This window comes from Apaloderma vittatum, unplaced genomic scaffold (genome assembly GCF_000703405.1).
Source record: "Apaloderma vittatum isolate BGI_N311 unplaced genomic scaffold, ASM70340v1 scaffold11184, whole genome shotgun sequence".
In the NCBI taxonomy this organism is placed as follows: domain Eukaryota; kingdom Metazoa; phylum Chordata; class Aves; order Trogoniformes; family Trogonidae; genus Apaloderma; species Apaloderma vittatum.
In genome coordinates this window covers 39810-64577 of record NW_009714390.1, presented here as the reverse complement: position 1 = coordinate 64577, position 24768 = coordinate 39810, and the positions used below count along the sequence as shown (strand labels likewise).

Below are 24768 nucleotides of genomic sequence, written 5' to 3'. Positions count from 1 at the left end.
ACTAAGATTACTACCAAAACCAAAGTAAGACCAAATTTGGTCTGCTCTTTCTTTTCTCAAAGCATCTATTTTCATCATTTGGAATGAAAAAGAGGTGAATTTTATTCCATTTGATCTGTAGGGACTCCTTTGTAAACCACACAGCACTACAATGCTTTTGCTCAGTAACAAAGGAAAAAAGAATAACATTTGGCCCTAGGTGGTGCATGGCAAAGGGCTTGTACTGAGCTTTTCTTTTTTCATTCACACTGCCTTTCCTTTTTAGAGGGAACATTCTAAAGAAAGGAATTAAATTATAATTCCATAATACTTGCCTAATGCCATCAGAGCAGACTGTGGAAATTACATCAGCTTACACACAAATGTCTTTTCTCATGAACTTCATTTAAAAATTAAACAGTCATTCACTGAGGTAAACATGTTGGAGAAATATGCTTTAGGGAAGAAGCAAAGTTACTAAAAATATGTGATTAATGCACAAGAAAACTATACATGAGAAGCATTTTACCTATAGATTTTTGTCTTCTCATTGTACCCCGAGGTATACCCAGAAAAGGACCTTGAGGACTCCCTGGTACAGTGGGCGTCATCACAGCAATACCCTGTCTCTCATACAAGGACTACAAAAGAGAAAACAAAAATATCCCACAAGCATTAAAGCATGCATGTCTTTCACACGTACACAACTCTTCTGTCTGTTAATCCCCTGCTACCCTTCGTATTTTGAATTCTTGTGGAAAATAACAGCATTGGTATTATTTTGGGGAGGAGGTGAAGGGAAAGGGAGGGCTGGGCTTTATTTATATGTTCATAAAATGACAACAGCTGTACGTAGAGTTACTTGACATTATTTACAAGGCAATACATTAACTTTCCACCACATTTTGCGTGCTGCAAGCAAAAAGAAGCACGAGCAATTGCGTTTTGTTTCATTCCCTTCCGAAAATCTAGCCAAGCACTGGCCAGGTATTAATGCTCACTCAGCCCCAGCTGCGTGCTCGCTTCTCTTCTGAAGAATAGACCCATTCTCGGACACTCAAGGTGTCTTGTGCAAGGTTACAAGGGCAACTGGCATCTCAGCCAGGACCCCAGGAACGCCACTTGAATCCCAGTGCACTCAGCTGTCCCTCCTTCTTGTGGGTCATCGCAAAACTTTGTTTTCTGCCTGTTAGAACAGCCTTAATTTCCTGCCCTCCCAAGCTGCTGAGAAGAGCAAAGTGTTGCATCGGGACAGATGCTCTTTGGGAGGGGTGAGTAATGGAAAAAATGCATCTAAAGATGCAATAAAAAACAATTCTTTTTTTTCACCTGCAAAGTTCTGTAAAAGCAAATTCTGCAACTCAGTAACTTGATTTCAGAATTCTGGGGTTTAAATTTTTTATATGTTCTATAACATTAATGCCAATCCTTCTCTAACAGATCATCGCATATTATTTAATCAAGATATTACATATGCCATTAGGAACAATAAAAACCTGCGGTGCGAGAAGCCTGGTTGTGTGGTGGACTAACTCTGGTGCTGAAACACCAGAGCAGTGTTTCGGTAGGGTTTCTTAGCTTAGGTTTAGTGTTGTACTGACACCGTCAAGCTCAGACACTACTGGCATCTCACCAGCTCAGACTATGGGCAGAACAAGGTCACATCTGTCTGAATAACACTGGCATAGTGATGTTGTGGATGTGACAGTCTCAGAACAAAAATAAGGTCATAAGTAAAATTTTATGCAGATATGTAGACTCTTATGTTGAAAAACTATTATTAGAAATGCAGAGTAGACCGTGCCTTAAAGTTACAAGATAACAAAAGTAAGAGTATATAAAGCAACATCTGTAAATTTGTTTCTGTTCTATGACCTGGACAATGCCAGAAGAGCCCCTCCAACCAGTCTCAGAAGTGAAAGCAGTACTTCATAGCTACCACTTACATTCATATCTGTAGCTGAGGGAAAACATCTACTAGAAGGCCGCTGTTTAATAGTTGCCACTCTTGAGTCCACAGTAGCATTGTCTGCAATTCTTGATGGCTTGGAAACTGGTACTATTTCATCCACCTTATCTGTAACATAAAAGTATTCAGTAAAATAATTATCATGTGTCCAGAAAAGAAAAATTTAAGTATTGCAAGGTCAAAGGAAGAGATTTACTTTTCAAAAAAATGCAAAGAAAAAGTTCTTTTGGCATTTTAACAAGGCAACGCTTGAGCATCATAAGTCGTGCAAGCCGAGCACTTTTTATTGCTGCTACATAACATGCATGCTTTAGTTTTAAGCCTGCATGCATTTAATGTTTACTTAGTGTGACTCGAAAAACAATCCTCTTCTTCAAACCTTCAAAATGTGAAGGGAGAATATCTATATAGAAATGGAAAGAAGACCTTTAGAAATAATGAATCTGTACAGCACTGTTTAAAATAGAGATAAGCAGACTGTACTTAGTCATCAGAATTTCAGTGATATTTTGGACAATAACAAGTACTCCAGAAGTGCTCTTTTATGCCTATTCTCCTCAAGTAATCACATCCTAATTTATTCACACCCTTTGATTATTAGCATTAGTAACTGCATCATTTGTTTAAATGAAACTTTTATATGTATTTTATATTTTCATAGCTGGACAGTCTGGGAATGTATTTAGTTGTGGCCAGAAACAGACCAAATCTGAATGAGAAGTTCAACATTTGGAACATTTGGGACTCTGATCTACCATATGAAGTGATGATAAAATATTGGGAAACCTTTAACGAAGATCTTCTGAAGCTTAGCGTGTTCATTTTAGTCTCATCTTCAACTTTGGTCACAAACAAGATTCATCAGCATTTAATACATGACATTACTCCCTTAGACTGAAGACCTCAAAGTACCGTATAATCAGCTAAGTATAGCCTGACAGCTCCTTTATTGTCACTTCTACTACTGTGAAATTAAGGCACGGAGAAATTAAAAGGCTAGCCGAAGCCAGCAGAACAGTTCCATTTTTGAATCTGTGCTAGAATCGAAACTTGAATCATACCAACAGGTTTCCTTACTACGCCCTCCATTGCATTTACCTTCCTGCATCATGTCAATTTAGCGCCTTTCCCTTTGAAGCGTCACCAAAGTAAGGATTAGTTACAGAGTCTGTGGTATTTAAGCGAGTGAAATACCTTCACCTGCCTCCTAGGCTTCCAGTTAGTCAGAGCAAGTTACTTTTCACCAATTAGATCCATTTCCCAAATGACTGATTATTTGCTTCGGCAAACAAGGAGTGTCACTTCATTAGGACACTAAAGACTCAAAACCCTCCAGGGTTTTTGGTGGTCTAGAGGCGGTGTTGCTATGCCAAGTGCCCAACTTAGGGATTTAAGTTTTACCTCTACACTGGAGAGCAGCACCCTCGGGGCCCTGGATATGGATGGGAATAAGGCAGGAGGAAAAGAGCTTTTGAACCCTCTAAACAGCAGATCTGGCTGATGCAAGGATGATATTTTAAACGAAAGAAGAAGAGAGGAGGAACTTTTAGCCTTCTGGTTAGGAAGAAGGTCGTCCCAGAAGTGGGTATTTCAGTGTCACAGAGGGTCAGGGAGCAGGCACGAAAGGGAAGGTTGAGCAGAACCAGTAAGCTGAACGCTGCTGAAAACTGTCTCATGAGAGTAGTGTTGCTGTTCCTTTTCAGCTGAAGCTAGCATTCAATTCTTTTCATTGGTCTGCTTTATTTTTGTGGGTTTTAAATTATCCAGTGGAAGGGGAAGAGCAAAAAAAAACGATTCTTAAAATCATCACGCGTATTCAAAAATAAAACAAACTTCAAGTCACATTTCGTAAGACTTCGTAACACAAACTGTGAACTTCTGCAAGAAAAATATCTGCCCTTCTGCTCAGCAAAAGGCATCAGAAAGCAATGGCGTAACCATGAACATTTGACCTATACAGCAAAAACATGGCTAGGCTGTAGAATTGTACTCAGGGGATCTACCACCAAGAGCTTCAACTGGGCAGAGATTTCCTGTTAAGTCTCTCCCAACCTTTTTTATCATCCCAGAAAGCCAAACGACTGGTCTTTGGGACACAGAAAGAAGGAAGTTTTGAAAACTGAAGAGCTAGGTATTCAAAATCTGCAAATAAGAAATATAAATATACCACATAAGAACTGATCCCCTTTATTTTTAACAGACACATGTAACCATATACCCATTCAGACAACAAAGAGCTACAGGGAGAGTTTTTTTTGACAGACACTTGAAAAGCATGGAAATATTTGTCTGGGGATGGAACATACACACCCTCCAACTGCACTGATTTTGCTAGACAGTACTAGAAGTCAGATCCTAATTTTGGATCTGACCAAAATATCAGTTGGTACCAATTCTTAATACCATCCACTGCTCCCAGCTGGAAAACCCCCTCTGTTTCGTGTAAGTTTATTGCAGGTTTCTTGACTGTAGACAGGTTCTCAGTCCTTCTCACCCTATAGCTGCTCCCATTCAAGCGGTGCTTTGCGCCTTGCCAAGTCTAGCTAAAGCACGTAGAAACAGGAGAGGTGAGCAGGTTAAAGCTTGAGCTGCTTTCCAAGGAACTCTTTAGGGGTTCCTCGCGTAGTTATTTCCAACCGCAGCACTGCTACGTCTGTGCAGCTTCTTCTTTTGCTCTACAGCCTTTGATCAGAAAGCAAAGGTAGAGTGGAGGTTGTCATTTTAAAGCTACAACAAAAAAACCTAAAAAAAATAAAAATTGAAGCTATAGAAGCAGCCAGTGTGTGGAATGATGTTTATTCTAAATGGCAGCAGCTACATGGCGGGTCCTGCAGAATATGTCAAAATCTCAGCATCTGGCCACAACTGCACCGCGTTTCTTGAAGTGAAAGCACGACGTAAAATAAAAACATTCCCACTGTATTATCAAACGTGCTAATTAGGCCAAGAAAAATTAACTGGCTGAATTGTATTTGGCTTCGTTCAAACTCATCCCAAAGAAATAAGACATAAGCGTATTGGGACAAACTTGCCCTTGCCTCTGCCTTTAGCTAGGCTGCTCATGTCCCCAGCACCAGTGTGCAAACCCTGTACGCACCAGAAACACAGTGTTCAAAAGGCCGCACATACTGGAATAATCTGTCAGGCTTACTAATTGGCTTCTCTCTCAACCTCCTGGCCAGCTTAAGTACTCTGCCGCATGCATTTCGTGTACCAACCAGAGGGGAATCTTACAAGCTTGTGCTCGAAACTCTCTGAGGATACCTTTACAAACGGTTTTACCAAAAGAGTATAAAAAAGCCACAGGAGGGGTGCAAAAATTCACACCTGGTGTGAAGTGTGTTGCCGGTGTAGCCAAAGAAGCATGCCTCCAGTGGTATTCTTAAAAGGAATGCAGCTGGACGTAGGTTGAAGGGAAGAAATATTTCGTGGTGGAAAAAGCCTACGTTGGAGGTTGGCTGGCCATGCCAGCTGCATTTCATCATTAAATCGGCCGTTTAGGCAAGTAGAGCCACGAGCACGCACACACGCACACTTATAAGGGAGCAATTTGCGGCTGACTGGCAGAATAACAAAATCTTATCTGCTTTTCTCTCCCTCAGTTTTGCAGCAAGACAAGGGAAGAAGATCCTACGGCTCACTGGACAGAGAGCTGAGTCGTAAGCACAGAAGAGGATTTTCAGGGCTACGCTTATTCTCTAGGATTTGCCAGAGGAGGAGTTCATCACTGCTTTGTCATATAAACTCTTCTGAACCTTTACGAGAAGCTACAACGGCATGTCGAGAGTCAAACACAGGAGCCATGCTACACCTGTGAGAATTAGTTATCACCGCTCGAGGGACTCCTGGTAACAGCATCCTTTCGGAGAACTGTCAGGGATACCACATGTATAAGCCAGTCTGATGCCTCTGCATGCATATAGCAATTTGAGTGCCACTATATTAAATTCCCCCGAGAGAGGCAGCACCAACAGATATAAAATAATTTATTGCAAAGTGCGTTTCCATCTGCCCTGTGGGTTACCAATCGCACCCCTGCTCTGCTCAGGGTGCCAGCCCTCAGGAAATTAGATGGCCTAAAGGCACAGAAAGTAGTTGCATTTTATCAACGTGTAGGTCGTCTCTGCACAAAAGCTCTTAATCACAGACATAGTAGCACAGCACCCAACAGCATGTCGTGACTTTTACGTTCTCAAGAGGTCTGGCTGCTAGGCAAGTGGCTATTTTTTTCTTTTTTTTTTTTTCTTTTTCTTAAATAATTAATATCTGTGAAAATTACAGGGGACAGTCTCCTCCTAGTAGATTTGTTGCAGGAGATGGCTCTTATCCCCGTAGAACTCATTGCTTAGTGGCTCCTGTTTCAAATCCCCAGACTCTCTCAGAGGAAAAATTATAATGCTGCCCATCAAGCCACCAGATCCATCATAAAAGGAACTTTGAAAATGAGAGTCAGGTGCCTAGATAGATCTGGTGGCACATCACTAGACAGGCCCCCCAAAGATAAATATGAGGTATGATCCTGGCAACATTACTTATTGTACGACATAGCCAAGACATGTGGATTAGCTCCACCGAGGGTCTTAGAAAGAGAGCTTGTCAGACCCACAGAGGATAAGAATGGTCATGATCTGGTACAGGCTAACCCCAACACCTCAGGCTGGCATGCCAGAAACACCAGGCAAAGACTGATCGAACACAGTTTTGGAGGCGAGTATTGCCAAGACCTGTATACTTACCACCGAGTCCAGAATGCTTGCTCAGAGGGGGTGGGATAATGGAGAAAGAAAACTCAAAAAACAGCTGCCTCAAGAAATGACTTGTATTTGTAAGAAAAGCAATGAATGCCTGGCACAGAGTAAAAAAATGCTCGTATGAAGTTAAAGTGAAAGAACAGAGGCAAATGTTCTTCAAATACCAGCAGCACACATCGTTAACAGTGCAAATATAAACTACAAAATGTTAGACTAACCTAGTCAGCCAGAATACAATGTTAGCCAATGTAGGAAATGGTTGAATTCTGCCACTGATGGCCTTATGGCTAAGAATTAAAAGGACAGGCACATTAAAAAAAACCCTAAAAATCCTATGGTGCGGTTATTTTTTCTTCCCTCCCCCTTTTGCCTGGCGTGTAGGCATGGGCAGCGAGGCCCTCTCGGTTATGGCTCTCTGCAGCCGGCCACTGCGACAAGGCAGCGTGGCCTGCGGTGGTTCTCGAGAGTCGCTCGTCCCTTCGGCCCCTGGTAAGCACACAGTGGAGGATGCCACTGCGTCCTCACCGGTCCATGTCGAGGCACAAGTTAACTCGACATGGGGGGTGGCTCTTTGGGAGATGCGCGTTTCAAGGACCTGCGTCCTCGGCTGCTTGAGGAAAGCTAAAATCTCTGACAGGTAGTTATGGATGGCTCTTGTGGAGGTAGCCACAATGCCCCGCTGCTTATTGATGTCTTTTGTGCGGTTAGCCACAATGCCCAGCTGCAGCTCCATGCGGCCCATGGACTGCGACATGAGGCCCATGGACTGTGCATGCTCCCTCTTGATATTTTCCAGCAGCTGCACAATCCTACTGTTGGTTTCCATCAACAGCTTCTCTCCCTCTGTTAGCTGGGGCTGCCCTCTCCAACCCCGATCCCTAGGGACAGGCTCAACACCGCAGCGCTCTTCATTCATCTCATCATTGCCCTCCTCCTCAGGAGAGTCACTTTCAAACTGAGGAGTCCTACTGAGTGACTGATCCCCGGGAGACTGTATGTCCATGGCACACTCCGGAGTCCGCGCCGGCGTTTGAAATCCCTCAAAATCCTCCCCAACGTTGCTGTGCGTTTCAGACGAGGACAACGGCCACTGCCAGCTCTCTGTGGTCCTGGCCGGCGAGTCTTCGTCAGACGCAGGCACCGAGGATTCCTGTTCTTCGGCCGGCGTGGACGGCGAGCTCCCTCGGTGACGGCCGGCTTGCCCCGAGGATCCAGGAACCTCCCCATCTTGTTCCCCAGTGACATCTGGCAATCAAATAGAGGAGCAACAACCACTGTATCTGAGGCCAGGCAGATGGAGGTATCTACATGCATTGGACAACACATAGAAAGAAGCCAGTTGGGAAGGCAGAGTGTATGTGTTTGGGCAAACGGAAGGGCGGACTAAAGTTTAGTGACTGCGTTGGGCACGTGGCAGTTGACGTTATTAACCGCTTTTTGGTATGAAAGCACACTGTCCTGCACCCATAACACACACAGCCATGCTGCATCCCAAGGCAGGGACTACCAATTCACCTCATCGTGACTGTGACAGGAAATGTCAGTGAACCTAACGAGAAGCTCACCTATGCACTGCAGTGGTGTCAGTCAGAAATCCCTGGGACGAGCTCAGGGGCCAAGTGTCCAATTGAGCTTCCTGGGGTGCCAGATGTGCTCCGCCACTGGCTGCGGGCAGCCCTTTGTTGCTCTGAAGCACTGCTGGCTATCTTCGCTTTTGTCCGACGTCTCACGTCACCCCCACCCCCAGGGAGCTCTCTCCCAAATCGCTGCTGCAGCGCGACGGTGGCCGTCCAGAGCGGCGATCCCGCGAGCAATGCCCTCCCCAACATTGGCCGCATTTTTCTCGCTCTTTTCTCCAAACAGTAGGCAACGCTACCTGAGGGCATTGCTCGCCAGGATCTCATCGTCTTCTGGAAATAAACTTAGTTTTGCCCTCCCCTTGCCTACCCCTTCCCTTGCCTGAGGGCACGTGGTGGAAATCTGGGTGCAAGCGCCTAGCGTGCAAAGAGGCATTGTCATAGATGTCGATCAGGAGGATGTGCATGTGCTTATTACATCCTCCCCTAGAGAAAATGTGCTCCCAAAGGCTAGAAATGGCTAAGCTTTTTGCACCCACAGCGATCGCTGGCTCCCAGCAGAGCACAATCTGCCCAGCGCCATTCTTGACTACGTGAGTCAACGGCCGTAACTCTCACCCTTTCCACGCTTCAGCTAAAAAAAAGTGAGTCCACCTCGTTTTTTGGGATTTCTTACTTTTTTGGGGGGGGGCGGGGGGGGAATGCAGGGGACAATTTGGTCATCAGAAATTACTCTGGCTAAAACCTTGCAGTATGACAGCCCAAAGAGCCCTGCATTCCTCACACTGTGTGACCTGAACAGCAGGGGCTGGCTGTTGCGACCTGCCTGGCTGTGCTGCTCACGCCACGGAGGTCTGAATGCCAGACCAGCGTCACGCCTACTCTCCAGCATCTTGGTCTTGAAAAAGTTTATGATTTAAGGATTAATTTCTGCTCTTCGAAACACTTTATGTGCTGCTCTTCAGACCTCAACGTGAAGCCGTGAGCTTATGTCTAGAAGGCGTTGCTGAGGTCATGTTAAAGAATACTTCTGGTTCTGTTTATTAAACAGGGCATTTTTGCTTGTTCTTTAATATTATTTTTAATATTATAACATTTTAAATGTAAGCTCCTTCTGATAGACCCAAGGATCCCTCCTCCTATATATCAGTCCCTATCTACCCTAATGTGGCACTCACTATTTCTGCACCCAAGGGCCTCCAATGTTACACTGCTCTAAAAGGGATTCCATGTGGCTTCATAGAATTACAGATTTTTAAGTGCTAAAATAATGGGTATTATTTGTGCATTTAGCATATTCACTACTTCAAAGTATTCACATTCAAAGTATTCACATTCTCTCTGTGTCTGGCTGGACTGTCCAGTTGCATGTTTTATGGAAAGTGAGGATGAGATTGTATTTGTAAAAAAGCATGAGCTCCTTATGAGAATGAGTTTTAGGGACAAACTGTCATGCAATCATTAGTTCTCCCACTCCACGGAGATTTGAAAGGGACTGTATCTCAACCTAACTGTAATAATTGCTGCTTCTTTTGCAATTCTTCTCCCTCTTTGCCTAATACAGCCGTAGCTGCAATCCTTCACTAACAAAACTCTCTTAACAACTGTAGTGTAGGACCATGAAATTACTTCTCAGCATTTTCCTAGTTGAGTACACATAAAAAAAGAACAGAAAAACAGGGGACCTATTTTTACCACACATAGCAAACACACATTTCAGTTAAATTCGATGGAATTGAAGAAAAATAAGGGATCATATATATTCATTCTGGCAGAGCCAGTGGTCATACAAAATGTCTTTGACATCAGAAAATTCCTCATATTTGAAAACTCCATTTTCCTTGTCAGTGTTCTAAACAGAGCCCACCTAGCAATTGGTAAGTAATAGAACCAAACTAAATTAAAAGTCAAAAACTGAGGCAAAATGAAATAAATAAAAAAAAAGATCCAAAGCCCACATTAATTTATGAATGTTTCTATAGATAGCATCACTGAGTTTAGTTTGTTCAGATTCGAGGGGATCATAACACTTGTGTTATTTGTGTGTGTTTACACACTTGCCAGAGGCTTGCGAAGAAAACTTTCTCTGAAAAAGCAGAGTGAATTTTTGCACAGTTTCCTAATCCTCTGCAAAAATTTACCACTTGCTATCCTCCTGATCAGTGTTTTCAGCCTTGCAGAGCTGACAGAACAGCATCTGGCATAGGTGACCAATAACACAAATAACAAAGAGTACAAACAGTCTGTGACAACCCGTGGGCAGAAGGCTAACTCTGGAAACTATTGGCGAATACTTATGAATAATGAATACATTCACAGGTTTTAGGATAGGTTTGTTAACTTGACTAGCAATGAAAAGGAGGAATATTCATGCTATTATTCAAAACAAAGTGTTCAACAGCTGTAGTAACTCCAGTTTCTGGAAGTTTTGTGAAGCATTGACACGGGGCATGGGGAAACCAAGGGTGCATTACAGGAATGGCCTTACACGAGCTTTCGTTCACTCTGAGCAATCATGAGAAAACTGCCTGAAGGTCAATGGCTGGCACCACCTTGATGACTGTGTCAGTCTCTGCCCAATACATCCATTCCTTGATGACCAAAGGTCGCCCTAAATTCAGACCGGATCTCGGCAAGAGGATTGCACCAGCAGCTCAGTTGGCGCCGTGGAAAAGGTGTGTCAGTTACACTGGGGCACTGGAAAACTCGGTTTGGCCAGAAATTGTCCTTGCTGACCAGAAGGACTAAAGCTGGCTGAGTTACCTCAACTAACTGCCTTTATCTCATATCCTTGGCAGAGTGGTGACTTCCAAAAAAATCCACCAAACAACAAAAAAAATCCAACAAAATGCTGTCAAGTCAGAATTGGCTATGGACTAAACTATGCTGTGAAGCAAAGGGAAGAGGTCGGATTCTCTGATCTTTCTAGTTGTTTCCACCTTACACATCATTCCTACATGCAGCAGTTTGCTCGCAGTGATATATACGACTTGCAGGCAAAACAGGTCACTTATGTCTTTTACAGACATTTTATACCTAGTGATACCAGCCAACAAACCGGCAGTCTCCAAAGTTGCTTCATGTTCCTAACCCCATATCCCTTCTTACTCTGACAAGGCATGACTCCCCTTTTTGATCCTTAAATGACCAAGTAAGGGAATCAGAAAGGAGCATGCATATGGGCTAAAGAAAATAGAAACATCTGGAAAGCAGTGACCCACTGCACTTGAACTGTCGTGTTTGCTCACCATATTATGCAGCTATTTCCAAAAGTCACAGAGGACATACAGGTTTCTGAAGACTTTTTTTTTGTTTTATCTCACTAATTCTGTTCAGAAAAAAAAAAAAAAAGAGTTCTGTTCTTAAAGTGGTCCGTGTAAATGTAATTAGTGAACTTTCATCAAAGTCCTGGCTATCTTCCTTTCTCTCCTGCTAGACAGGTCCTCTGCTTCTGCAGCAAAGCTCGTAGCTGGCTGCCTGCACAGGTGCTTGCACTGGGCTGATAGAGAGCTTGGCCTGATGTGGGAGATCAGCAATTGCTCCTGGTGGCCACAGGTTTGCCTGATCCTGTTCTGAACATGGCGATTAGAAGCCAGGATTATTCCAGCCCTTAGGTTCATGAACACGTTCGTCATTCCAGAGCACCGCTGTACTGTGCTGTCTCTTTGCACCACAACATTCATTACCAGTGAGAGTCCTTTCAGTTTGTAATTAGACATACTTAGGATTGTATTGGGTTGAGATACGCAGAGAACTGAACAGTCGATTCAGCTGTAGGGATAGAGGACTGAGAGGCCAAGAACAGAGCAGGGCTTTGGGTATAGACAAACTTTAGAGACATCAGAGGTATTGCTTTAACTTTTGCTCACTGAAGAACATTTGAGATTTATGCCTGTGTTGTGCCTTACCTGCCACTTGGACTGGCAGTTGATCCCTCCCCTGAGATGTGCTGCTCTTTAAGAATCCCTCCTTTTGAAATCCCACCATTCCTGTTTCACCTCTGCTACCGGATCGTTGCCTTTTCCATTATTTTTCCTTTTCAGATTGCCCACCAGTGGAGCTGGACGTGAGGGGTGGGGTACCGTCTTCCTGCTGCCAGGTAGGTGGAGATGTTCCTTGGCCACAACAAGTGGGCCAGGAGCTCAACAACAGCGGTAACACGGTTGGGGAGCTTCCTGGGACCTGCCTCTGCTGCTCTGGACCTGGGCCTCTGCCTGTATCTGCATCATGCCTCCTGGGGTGGGTGCATTTTTCAAAGTGCTTAGGTACCAAGGTGATAGGTGCCTTGTAAATACCTAAGATAGATACAGACAGAAACTGTACCAGGCGCAATCAGTTATGCAAAACTTCATACAGTGCCAATTGCACCTATATGCTGTAGCATCACCCACCTTTTCTAGCATTTGCAGTCAACCACAGTCAAATATTTGGCACATGTGTTTTTCCTTTTGGAAAGTGATGGGAACACAGGACATTCATTCTTCCTTGGTGTCAACGGGTCTAGGCACAGAGCCCTTAATGTCATATGCACATATTTTGTTCCATCGCCTTCCCTAAATACGAGTCTGCAAGTTTAGGTTGATGTCTCTTATTAGCTGATAAACTTTGTTTCCTCGTCAATAATCTGCAAAAATCAGTTACACAAGCACTAAATCTAAAGGGGTGGTCCTTACGGGTGTTTATTAAAATGTGTCGAGATTCGTTTTAGCTGCATAAAGATGTCCATGGTGTTGCTTTTACCTTATGGATCAGTTTTCTACATTTCTTTTATTTTTAAGTAGCTTGGTTTTACTTCTAAGTAGCTTTTTTGAAACACCAGGAGTAATTACGCATATAATTGCAAGTTTGCAACTCAAAAAAACCCCCACAACTCACACCTAAAACAAGTAGGTGCATTGTATTCCTTTTAGATTTTTGTCATTTCCTGCATATATGCAAAGGACCTTGTCCCCACTTAGTTTGTAAAAGAATAGTGGGAAGTAACTTGACAAATACTTCAGGGTGAACATCTGTAGGTGGAGGGAACTACGTAAAGGACAATTTTGGCCAGCAGTACGTATGGGAATCTAGACAACGCTTTCAAAGAAGCAGATGCACAAAATTCTAGAACAGGTTTCCAATAGTAATAGGGTGGCAGCGGAAAGAGGAGAACCTAGTGATTTCAAAACTAAGCTTGATCAGGCTACAGAAGTTCATGATACCCTTGCTTGCCATAGAAGCAATGTTACTTGAAGAGATCTCTAGTGCCTCTGGGGTAAAACAAGTGACTTCTATTTGCAGATGGTTAAAAATGGATCTCTGTTACATTAGCTATGCCTGCTGAAAACTAATGCCTGTCTTCTTAGCTATTCAAATAGGAATAGATGTATAAAAATCTGGCAAAGACCAAAAGCAGGTAAAGTATAATTGGGCCTTCAAGTTACTGTCAAGAATTTAAAGACTAACCTCAACCAAAGCATTGCTTCAGAGTAAGAGTATTAAAGGTTAAGATTTAAATCAAAGTTTGCTGTTTGTGATCATATTTAGAAGGAAGAAACATCAGCCTGTGGTTCTGTCATGTATACAAAGAGTTTAAAATTATACAGAAATTAAATTATTTGAGTTTTCATTTAGACAATTAGGGTAATATTCATAAAACTGCCACCACGAGCACATTTTAATCTGGGATTAACTTCTTCCAGCCCCACCCTAAATGAGCAGTTTGCAGGGTTGCGCTTAAATCACAATGCCAAAATCACGTGTTTACCATACTGCAAACAACAGGCAGAGAATATTACTTTAGCAGTTAGCATAATGAGGAAATAACAAAAGTGCTTTTCAGTACAGTCAGAAACATCAGACATTTGAAACACTTCTATGAAAATTGAGTAAAAATACTTGTATGTTCTCTGCGATACTGTAAACTCTACAAAGTATCCAGAAAGGGAAAATTATGTAAAATAAATCAGTAAAACATAAAAACTGTTTAGTGACTAAAATTAATCATTTAACATCGAGTATCTATAAATACCATTACATGACTAATGAAGACGGTTTGTATGTATTCACAATAAAGAACTATCAAAACTTCCTTGAAAGAAAGTCTTGTCTTTCTAGGGCTGAAAATATCTTCACATTAGTACATATAAGTCACATTTACATAAAGAATCACACCATCAAAAGTAATTTTAAGGAAGGCAGAAAACGGGTACGTTCAAATTCTTCCTAGAGATACAATTTTCAAGTACCAGCTCTTTAACAGCATGATGCTCAATTAAGGAAATAATTATACAGGCATTGAAAATGCACCTGCAGTCCTGAAGCCTTACAATTCAGCCTACCTTGAAAGAGGAATGGTCATTGTCTAACAGTGGTTTCTGTTCAAGAACAAAAACAAAGCAGAGAATATAGTCAATACCCACTCCTACCCTGCAAGCCAGGTAGAATTTAAGTGGCAATTTGATGTTCTGTTTAAGAGACAGCATTTGAAAATTTGGCCTAGTCACAAAAGAAAGACAAGCAACCGAAAGAAACCAAAAAAAGAAAGGTGGAGGACCTAAGAGACTCACAGCCTTCTCGGTTCTTACACTTACTCTCACGTTTCCACACCGAGGGGAAAAACCAAACAAACTATGGCGAATTAGCTAAAAACATTTATTTTTCATTATATTAGAAATTAATTAACATGGGTATATGAACATTTGAAGGAAAGAAAAAAAAAGAAAGAGAGAAATAGCAGCAAAGGGAGTTTTGAGATGAGGGAGATAAGTCCTTCATCTCCCTGGCTCCTGAAAAAGAGAGAGAACACATTAAAAGTGTCGAATAGGTTTTCCACTGCCCTAACTGCACCATGTTGGGAAATACATGCAATTCTTACTGTTTCTCAGGCACTCACGACTCTGAGTATGTGGTTAGATATTCAATTAATAATATCTGAGTATAAGGAAGCCAACATATTTAATGTGTCTTTTTCCAAGCGCTACAAACCCCACGTTTTCTTTAACACTTACAATTCCTTTTCCAACTTCTTTTATACCATTGTCTTGTTTGGCTGATGCAGAAAGGTTCTGAAAACCTTTTCAGTTACTGTCCTACAGTAAAAAAAAAAAGACAAGTATCACAAAAGGGCGCTCCATACTCAAGAATCCGTTGATAAATTCAAAATAATACTAGTGTAAATAGGAGAACACCCACACAGAGATTCAGCTGACCTCTGCTCAGGGTTCCCAGTGTTTTCAAAATGTTATTTCAAGCTGCCCATCCCACGGAACATAAATCCTCGTTTGAAGATGTGCTCAGTACCAAGAATCACCTGTTCATGTCAAAAGTTGTTAATCGGCACATTGCCAGATAGGTGCCAATTTTTATTTTCCCCATGGAAAACATAAGGTCAGCATTGTTCTCCTTGACTCATGCTGATTTTCAATATTTTTCTCTTACAAAATACTTTGAAAGCACATATATCATAGGCATGGTCTCAATCCTACACCTTCTGGCACTGCTGCGGTCTCCCCACAAGTTAGTCTGCAAGTCATAAAATCTGTAACCTTGCTATATCAAAGATAAATGGGGTTTGTGGTTTTTTTTCACACGTATACTTCACAAATTCCACTGCTTTATGCTTGTGAAAAATGACAACCCCATGACTACCTTTATCTTATTATCATATTGTTGTCTCTTTAGCATTTCAAATACAGAATGCAAATCAATTACTTACAAGGATACCCTTCAAGAATTCTTCATTAAGCCTGATGTCTTTTGCTCTCGTCTTCTAAAATACAGTGTCTGGTGAAGATCAGAAAACCTTCTTCCTACACAGAAGCACTGCAGATGGTGGAAACTATCAAAGAAGGCGACGTTGCTAGTGCTGTGAAAGTTGCTTTGATGGTATTTCCATTGTTTCCTGTAGACAAATCTCCATCATCAATTCCACCACAGTGAAATAAAAAAGTGATTTTTTTGAACTGAGATGTCTTTGCAAGGGGTTTCTTCAAACATAACGTAACACCATAAGCTAATCTGCTGTTTGGCATTCATTTATATATATATTTGCTCTGCAATTTCATTGTTTCAGATGCCATTAGAATGTGCCACCTTTGAAACAATGGACAACAGGAATGGGATGGAGCGTGAATACTTATTGCAGACAGAGCTAATAATATTTCTTTTGAATGCCATCAACTGATATTTTTCTGTTCAAATGCCACTAAGACTTGATGCCACGTAACAATGTTCTGTGTTGAAGATATCACAGTTATTCTGTAGATCTGAGAGGTGGTACTAGTATCTAAACTGTTCAAAGAAGGTAAATCCTATATTTGTGTTTCCCACGTCAAAACCCAAAGACCAGTATCAACATGTACAGAGGGGTTGTTTTATATTGATTACCATATGAAATCTAAGAACAAACAAACTGCCACCCCCAGCTTACAACTGACGCATGACATTGTCAAAGTAATATTTATTAATGAAGGACAATTATTTATCTTCCCATTTCACTGTGAAAGTTTAGTCTGCTCTATTCTTAACTTTATTCTTTCTCTAAGAGGATTTTTATACTGGGTTTTTAAAACTAAACACTGTCCACTGCAGCTTTCACTGAAAATCCCAAATTACTCACTAAATCAAACCCTTTTCCTGGCAGTAAAAATAGGTTGGGAGCATGAAACTTTAAAAACACGTGTGTAGACATTTAAAGACCTTTGTTTATAGACGTGTTCCTTAAATATCGCGTCATTTTAAAATTTTCCATCCGTGAGAAATTACCGATAAACATGCCAGAACAAAAACTGAAGGAAAAAACATTAAAAGCAATCTTTTCATGAGCCATGTAAGCTTTTTATGAACAGAGTTAAATTTCTTATTTTAAAATATTAATTTTGAAACTCTATATTCTGTAGCGATGATGAAAATTATCACTGACTTTTTTTTCTTTTACTATTTTTGGAGTATTTTCAAATCTTCAATTTGCTGCATAAATATTTGGGTTCTCCTTCAGTATTAACGAGCTAACTACACACGACCTGGAACTACGTCTTAAGCACTGCCAACAAAAAAGTGTTGCTACAACTGTTAGCTCGCGTAAGTTACTCGTTCAGCAATTCTTGGGAACCTACGAGCCACAAAAGCAAAAAGGAATGCCTCTTTTTCCTTCCCAGTATCCCCCAAAATCCAGAAAGTAGTTTCCCTGTTGTAAACACACTCCCTCCAAACACACACTGGATGCTCTCCCTTTGAGTCACACAACTACTATAAGTAAAAAGTCAGTGGCACAGGTGAAGCATGGTTTACATTTTAGCAATTCATGCTCTGTAACTGCAGGAAAATGATAATATTGCCCACATCATACTGCTGTGAACCCAAAGATTTTATAATCTATCTCTTCAGACACAAACATCCTCGCTTCTACCCAGAACGACAAAAATATACAGCCTGCCTTTCTCTCACCTTCCCAGCAAACCAGAGCCCTCCTCTCAAAAGACGACCAACAGAATCGGTCAAACGGAACCACAAAAGCCATTATTTTCATCTTAAGGCCTCCCTCACCTGTGACCCAGAAAACTGCATTTTTGCTTAACACAAGACTCCACAATAACAACGTAAAGATTTTTTTATATGCTGCCATTTTTTTTTTTTTTTTAAGAAAAATATCAGTAGCAATGTGGCTTATTCTGTCTTATTTTCTGAAGGGAGAATGGAAAATATCACCAGCTGGAAACCCTGCTAGCGACCTGCAAGGAGGTCAGGGAAGAGCAGAAAAAGAAAAGGTGGAAAATAACCAAATTTCTTCCTGTTTAACGTTAAAAAGCAAAAGCTTCCCTGTTGAGGGAAGACACTGCCTACAGCCTGGCTTTCTTCTGTGCGATGCCGAGCTCTGTTTGTTTTCCCAGCTATCACCCAGGGGCTCAGGGCGGTTTTGAGACTGTTCCTTGGGCTGGACGCCATGAAAACGTGTGAATGACACAGTCCCTGCTCAGGAGAGCTCACAGTCTAAGAAAGCAAAATGACGTACAGAAGTATGGAAGAATACAGCTCAACACAAACAAACTTTGCATACATAGATATACATTTACATTTCTAGGAACTGTGAAAGTAGCACCGCTATTTCTAACCTGTCCCTCTGCCTAGCCATCATTCCTCACAGGACTGCTTAATAGGGATCGTCGGGGAAGTGGGTCTTTAGGAGAGATTTCAAGGAGAAGGTCATGGCCTTACGAATCAGTTCAGGGAGGGCACTCCATGCTTACGGGACAGCGTGGAAGATGTTCTACTGAAAACTGAAAACTGTGCATTTGAGCAGCATTTCTCCAGGTCAAAAGCTGAAGTGGTGTGTGCAAGATCCCTATTTCCTGAGACAGAGACAGTGTGGTTATGGGAGTAACGTTTGGCCACTTAAAAAGACAAGTGAAATCACTAACGTAGGACTGCGGTGAGGATATGTTACCGGCCACATATTCTCTGTGGCTGCCAGTAACTGTGAGGAGATGGTATGGAAGGGTTTGGAAAAGAGTTGGATACAAAGAAGGAAAAAAAGGCAAGATGAAGGAAAGGAGACAAAAGGAAGGGATGCGGGGAGTATTTTCAAATGTAGTCTTCTCTCTGAGCTCTTAGTGTGTTTGCAATTTATTAACTAAATAACTAAAAAAACATATACAATAATTAATGTACATTTGACACCATAAAATAAACTGGACCATATGCCAACATTTACATTATGTTATTATCCTTCACTATGGAAAGGTGAGAAACAGGTTAAACAAGAGACAAAATGCTTCCCCTTACCCTTCTTCTTCCGTACTGAAGCTTGGAAATAGAAAGGGAATGAACTGTGAATCAATTCTGAAGGTAATTTTTATATGCCAAATCCTTGTCTGTCATTTTGAGCATAAACATTTTTCTTCCATCTAAGAAGTTAGTCTCTCCCTACTAGCCTCTGCTATGCATGTATCTAGCAAACCACAGCAGATAAATAGCTTGGCAAAAGCACAGTTTATTAGGGTTTATGCCTTAACTATAAGAAATTACTCCCCTGCAGATATTAGGGATACAGGCACAGATTATTCTTTTTCTTTTTCTTTTTTAAATAAAAACCAATAATTCGGGAAACTTGTTGATACCAGGGCTTTCAAACTCTGATAACAGGGCATTTACAAATCTTGGTGGACTGGTGACAAAAGGAATCATTAGCACACGTTATCTGCCACATTTTGGATTAACAACTGAGAGAATCTGCTCAGTGTTATGCAGAACAGAGCAGCTAAAAACATGTCAATAAAACCGTAAGTAGAATTCAGAGCCAGGCAAAAGAAGTGACTGTAAAGACTGCAAGATGTATAATCTTTTTTTAAAAAATAATAATTTCTCCTGGGCTAGCTAGGAAAAATTACAAAACTATATCCTCTAAGAGAAAATAAATGGGGAATTTCTATTTATCTTTCTCTTCTATTACATAACAAGGGACACTCAATAAAATTAAAGGCATCACATTTAAAACCAATAAAAAGGAAATACGTTTGTACACAGCACATAATTAGCCTGTGGAATTCTTTGCCATGAGACATTATTGAGACCATGAGCTTCTTCAGTTCAGGAAAAAGATTACACACATATTTTAATGAGAACACCCACAGCGTTCGTCTGTACATGCTTCCCATTTAGTTTGCATATATATGTTACAAAGCAAATGCCTGTTCACTAAATAGTTTAACGGATATAAAAATGTGGGTGTTCTCATAGTTCATACAGATGTCCGATATATACACATACATATAAAGATATATAAATTATATATAAGTACACACATACAATCTGTGTTTGATGTCAGAAGACAATTTTTAACTGGTGACAGTGAGAATATTTTCTCTTTGGAAGCTTGTGCGGTTGTTGTGCAATTTAAGAATTCTTGTTCCTTCTGACAACAGCCCTTTTACAGGACAGATGTTAAAATAGGCAGACCACAGACGTTATTTATAATTGCAGTCGTATCGCTCGCTAGGGTGGCAAATGTTCAGAGGACCACAGAACTGGTATTTACAGTTTTGTTGAGGAAGAAGACAAATTTCTGCCATGCTCTAGTATTACTACGGCTTGATTAGGGGACATACACCTCTGGAACATGGTTCAGGACTATTCTTCAGAAGTCTTGCTGCTGTGATGTCTGCCCCATCTGGATAAAAGTACGGATGGGAAACATCCTTAAAGATTCAAGTACATCCCCTGGCTGCCAGTCACAAGAACTGGTTGTGCCAGCCGATGAGAAAAAAATACCAGATCAAGTACTACAGCCTGAACGGGGTGGGGTGAGAAAGCTAAAATATGATGGTCTTCACCAGAGAGGTGGCATTACTATTAGTAAGCTATTTTCCCCTAGAAAAGAGCTGCTTCTTTCTGCTTGGAGAATAGTATCTACTCCATAAGATTGAAAAGAGAAATAGTTTGAAAGTAGTTTGCAGAAGGGGATGATGGAGGGGGAAAAACGGTGTCTGAGTATTCCTGTGCCCCTGGGAAAGTTTGCTGATAAGACAGTGAAATTTTACCACCTCTTAGCACTCCACAAAAGGAAAAACAAATCAAAACACTCAGACCCAAAAAGCGGCTCCAGACCTAGTATTTTACATTTTAAAGCTGGAAGAAAAATTATAGAGCATTGGCAAACTGCTGAAACTTTTAGTCAAGCTCCCAAACTTCCTGGGACAGAAAAATCAAATTTTCTGAGATCTGTTAGAGCTAAATAATCAGACTGTTTCGTTGTGGTCTTCATTTGGTTTTTACGCCATAAAGAAGACAGTAACCACTTCAGCATCCCTTTGATGGTAAGAACTCCCACTGAAACTACGTGACTTGACCCTACAGGATGGATGGAGTCCATCTGCCCCAGAAAACCCTGACTGCAGGAAAAAGTGGCCACAAGGCTTTGATTCCTTCCAGCTGGACTTCATGAGTCCACGCCAGAAATAAAAATTGTTACAAAATGTAAGTATTTAAAATCAATGTAAGGTTACATGGAAAAATGGTTTTATTGCATGGTAAATTTATAATATGCAACAAGGGACGTGGTTTGGTTTAATACCCAATTATCACTTACTAAACACACTATTTTAGTGTAATGGCCATATATAAAAATGCACTGGGCTTCTCTCTTTACATATATGTTCTATTTGTAACATAATTATTAGTCTAGCTGCAGAAATTCTGCTTCTTAATGACCTAACAGATTAAAACCAGGAAGAAAAGAATATTACCTTCCTCACTTCTAGAAAATAAAACAAAATTCCCAAAGAAATATGCATATCTAGAATGTGGATGATCAAGCAAAGGAACCTACAATCACATATCCAAAAATTAGCAAATAAAAGACTGAATGCTTGATACTTTTTTTATTACCAAGAGTGAGATTTAAGTTTATATCATGCACAGAAGTCAAAGTGATATCATAATATGCACTTTTTCAGATCAGACACTAATGAAATCAAGTTGAAGTTGAAGCTGCTTTAACACTGTCAGCTTTTTAACAACAGCTTCTGGCAGCTTACCTTTATCCACTAATGAGAGGCCACAGAAATTTAAAATAAAACAATATTAGATGAACTGAAAATTTAGAAAGCAAAGCTAACAAAATATGACACGGCATTACTTTTTAGTAGATGTGCCAAACTTTAACGATGCATAAAATGTATCAACATTCTCTTGCGTAGCAGTAAAGGCACAAGTTTAAACAAAAATCATTCATGCGACTCATGCATATTCGAATTCTCCAAAGATGCAGCATTCTTAAAACCTTTTCTGCTCTATAGACTGTACACAGTGCAGTTCCTCTTAGTCAACTTAACACACATACATAAATATATACATTTTTACATTTCGATTATGCCAGCATGCTTGTCAAAAAACACTTTCTTACCAAGCTCTTCAAGCTCTGAGGTCATTGACTTAGACCGCAAGGTCAGTGCAGTGGTTGGAGCTCGCTTAGGAGGTGGTGGGGCTTTGCATTAAACAGAAGGATAAACAGTGTAAGTCAACACGCATCTCTAAGAAACCGTATTCGCACACATGACTTCATATTTATTTTAAAAGAATATGCTACATTAAATAAGGCAATAATAAATACATACATGCGGAGGAGAAAACCCTGAGATGCTTTTCATGTACCGGATTTCAATACCGTTTCTGCTTTTAGCGTAGGTTGCTTGAGACATCAGCAAGCTTTTATGTAACAGGATACATAGAAACATTTAAAGCTAAATAACTGTGCGCTTCTATTTTTTGATAGGAAAAAGACTTTCTAGAGAAAGTGCCTCACAGCAGTTGTGCCCTTCCTTCTAAGAAATGTACATCGCTAAACCCCTCCTGGAGAGCAGCCAGAATAATCTCACCTTGGAAGAAACTGTTAAATCGGAGAAACGCAAGAAAGAAGATTGAAATTTATCTTGATAGGTATGGTGAGACTAGGGAAAATAGGTGACCAAGCATCTTAAAACACCAAGGCAATCATCCAGCAGAGAAACTAAAACTCAGCATGTGTTTTAGTATCTTGGTAACAGATGTTTCAGATGGTCAGAAAGGAGCAAAACATCAGAGAAGATTATGCCAATGTTGGTAGGAAATTTGGAGATTCCCAGTAAGCAGAAATGCCTCCAGGACACCAGGAAAAAATTAAGGGTTAAGTGTTTTTGTCAATATATTTTGACAAGAGGTGACAAAGAAGTTTGAGGGGGAGAAAGCGTGACACCAGCATCATCCTTTCCCTGTTAAGCTCCATCATCTTCTTTCAGAGCCCTCAAATGACAGTATGGCACCAGAAAGCCAAAACAGAGCTCAGGGTCAGTGCCAGGCAGGAGACTGATGGCAAGAAAAATCCTTCCAGGCCATTCCCAAGGTAACCAGAAAGGCTGCCAGCTCACATCAAAAAGGGACAAGGTTCAAAAGGTGAAAGCTTTTGGGCCACGGACACACTGTTGATAGGAGGCTCTAGAAAGATGACAAAGAATTGGGTTTGTTTTTACAGAAGCAACTTCCCTTCGGGTCGTATACAACCGTGCTTGTATTTAGCTCAGTCGGTTGAGCATGGCACTGTCAACGCCAAGGCCACGGGTTCAATTCCCATTCGGTCCCCATGTGTTGCCTGATCTAGTCGAGAGGCTGGATTAAAATGATCTCTAAGGTCCCTTCCAGCTTAGGCCATTCTATGATTCTATGATATTTAAGGCCAGTATGATGCATCCCAAAAAGCAGAGGTGAAAGGTTTGTTTAAAAATGTGTGAAGACTAATTCTATTAAGAAAAAAACATGCTTGGACATGATTAATTTTAATATAGCTTTTTTTTTAAGCCCCCTGTTTCTGTATTAAATGCTAGTCGTGAGCTGCAATCTCTTCACTTAATTATGAGGGCCTCAGGACTACCCAGAGTAGCCGTTAGCTGAGCAAACTCAAGGGGTATCTAAGGTGAAGGAAATAGTACAAAATCCATCTTTTTTGTATGGGTTTTTTTTTTGGTGTGTGTGAACTTTCTTTTGGGGTGGATGAGCGTGAAGCACATGGAAATTCTTAAGCAGCCAAATCTTATGATACAGGTTAATCCACGACGTCCATTAAAATTGGTATTTTAAGAAAAAAACAAACAAACAAAACTGTGCTGGAAAAAAACCCTTCTCCTCTTTGTATTCAAGCAATTCTCTCCAAACGTCTTTGTGGCACATGATGCTACACTAACCTCTCCTGGAGTAGCTGCTTTCTTGCTAGCAGCCAAGTGCAGAAAAAGCATCTGTGTATGTTTTCTACTTAGAGGAGGAGGAGGGATTTTCCCTGGCTGGAACAACCCCTCTACTCTGAATCTGTCTAGAGGAATTTTCCCATTAAAATACGCCCTTTTATTTTTTTTTTTAAATAAAATAGTAATTATGCATCCATACTCTGTTTTTTGTGGAGCAAGAGCAAAAGGACTCCGATAGAAAAAGAGAAAAAATGTACCTTTCTTTCTAGCTGTGTCATCTGGATCGAGATTCCTGGTTACTGTGACAACCTTCAGAACTAGGTGATTGCCCCCTTGTCGAATCATGTTCACCACCTGTCTGTGGCCAACTTTCACTACATTCTCATTATTAACCTGCGAAGAAAGAAAACAGCAGTTCAGATCAAAATGCAGAAAACTCTTGCTCTTTCAGTTTTAAAAAAATAGTGGGAAGAAGAGTAAGATACAGAATTTCTAACTACTGTCTTTTAATAAAAATACTTAAGAAAGAGAGAGTATAGCTGACATAATAGGGAAAAAACCCTATCTCTTGATGAAATATGCAACTAATTTCCTTTTAATAACCTTTCTTAAAAAAATAATGAATTCAACAAAATTTCCAACAATTACTGTGCTTCAACACTGCATTTCATCCACTAAAATTTTTTTCTTAAATGATAGCTGTTTTTTTAATGAGTGTACTGCCCACAAACATGCATTTTATGCTCTCTGATATCACCAATGAGATGCTAAGAAGCTTTTCTGTTCAGATCATCTAGGAACAA

At 40.8% G+C, this 24768-nt stretch overlaps 1 protein-coding gene across 1 annotated transcript in view; it reads right to left on the bottom strand.

Annotated features, from left to right (window-relative positions):
• The window catches only part of SHANK2 (SH3 and multiple ankyrin repeat domains 2), a gene marked incomplete at its 5' end in the record, with an annotated part of 37068 nt that extends 12710 nt beyond the window's left edge, over positions 1-24358 (bottom strand). The window contains 6 exons of the mRNA XM_009868758.1: positions 488-620; positions 1926-2056; positions 19038-19058; positions 21788-21796; positions 22156-22236; positions 24223-24358. Coding sequence (XP_009867060.1) covers positions 488-620; positions 1926-2056; positions 19038-19058; positions 21788-21796; positions 22156-22236; positions 24223-24358 — 511 coding nt within the window. The remainder of the gene's footprint in view (positions 1-487; positions 621-1925; positions 2057-19037; positions 19059-21787; positions 21797-22155; positions 22237-24222) is intronic.
• Between the last annotated feature and the right edge of the window lie 410 nt (positions 24359-24768).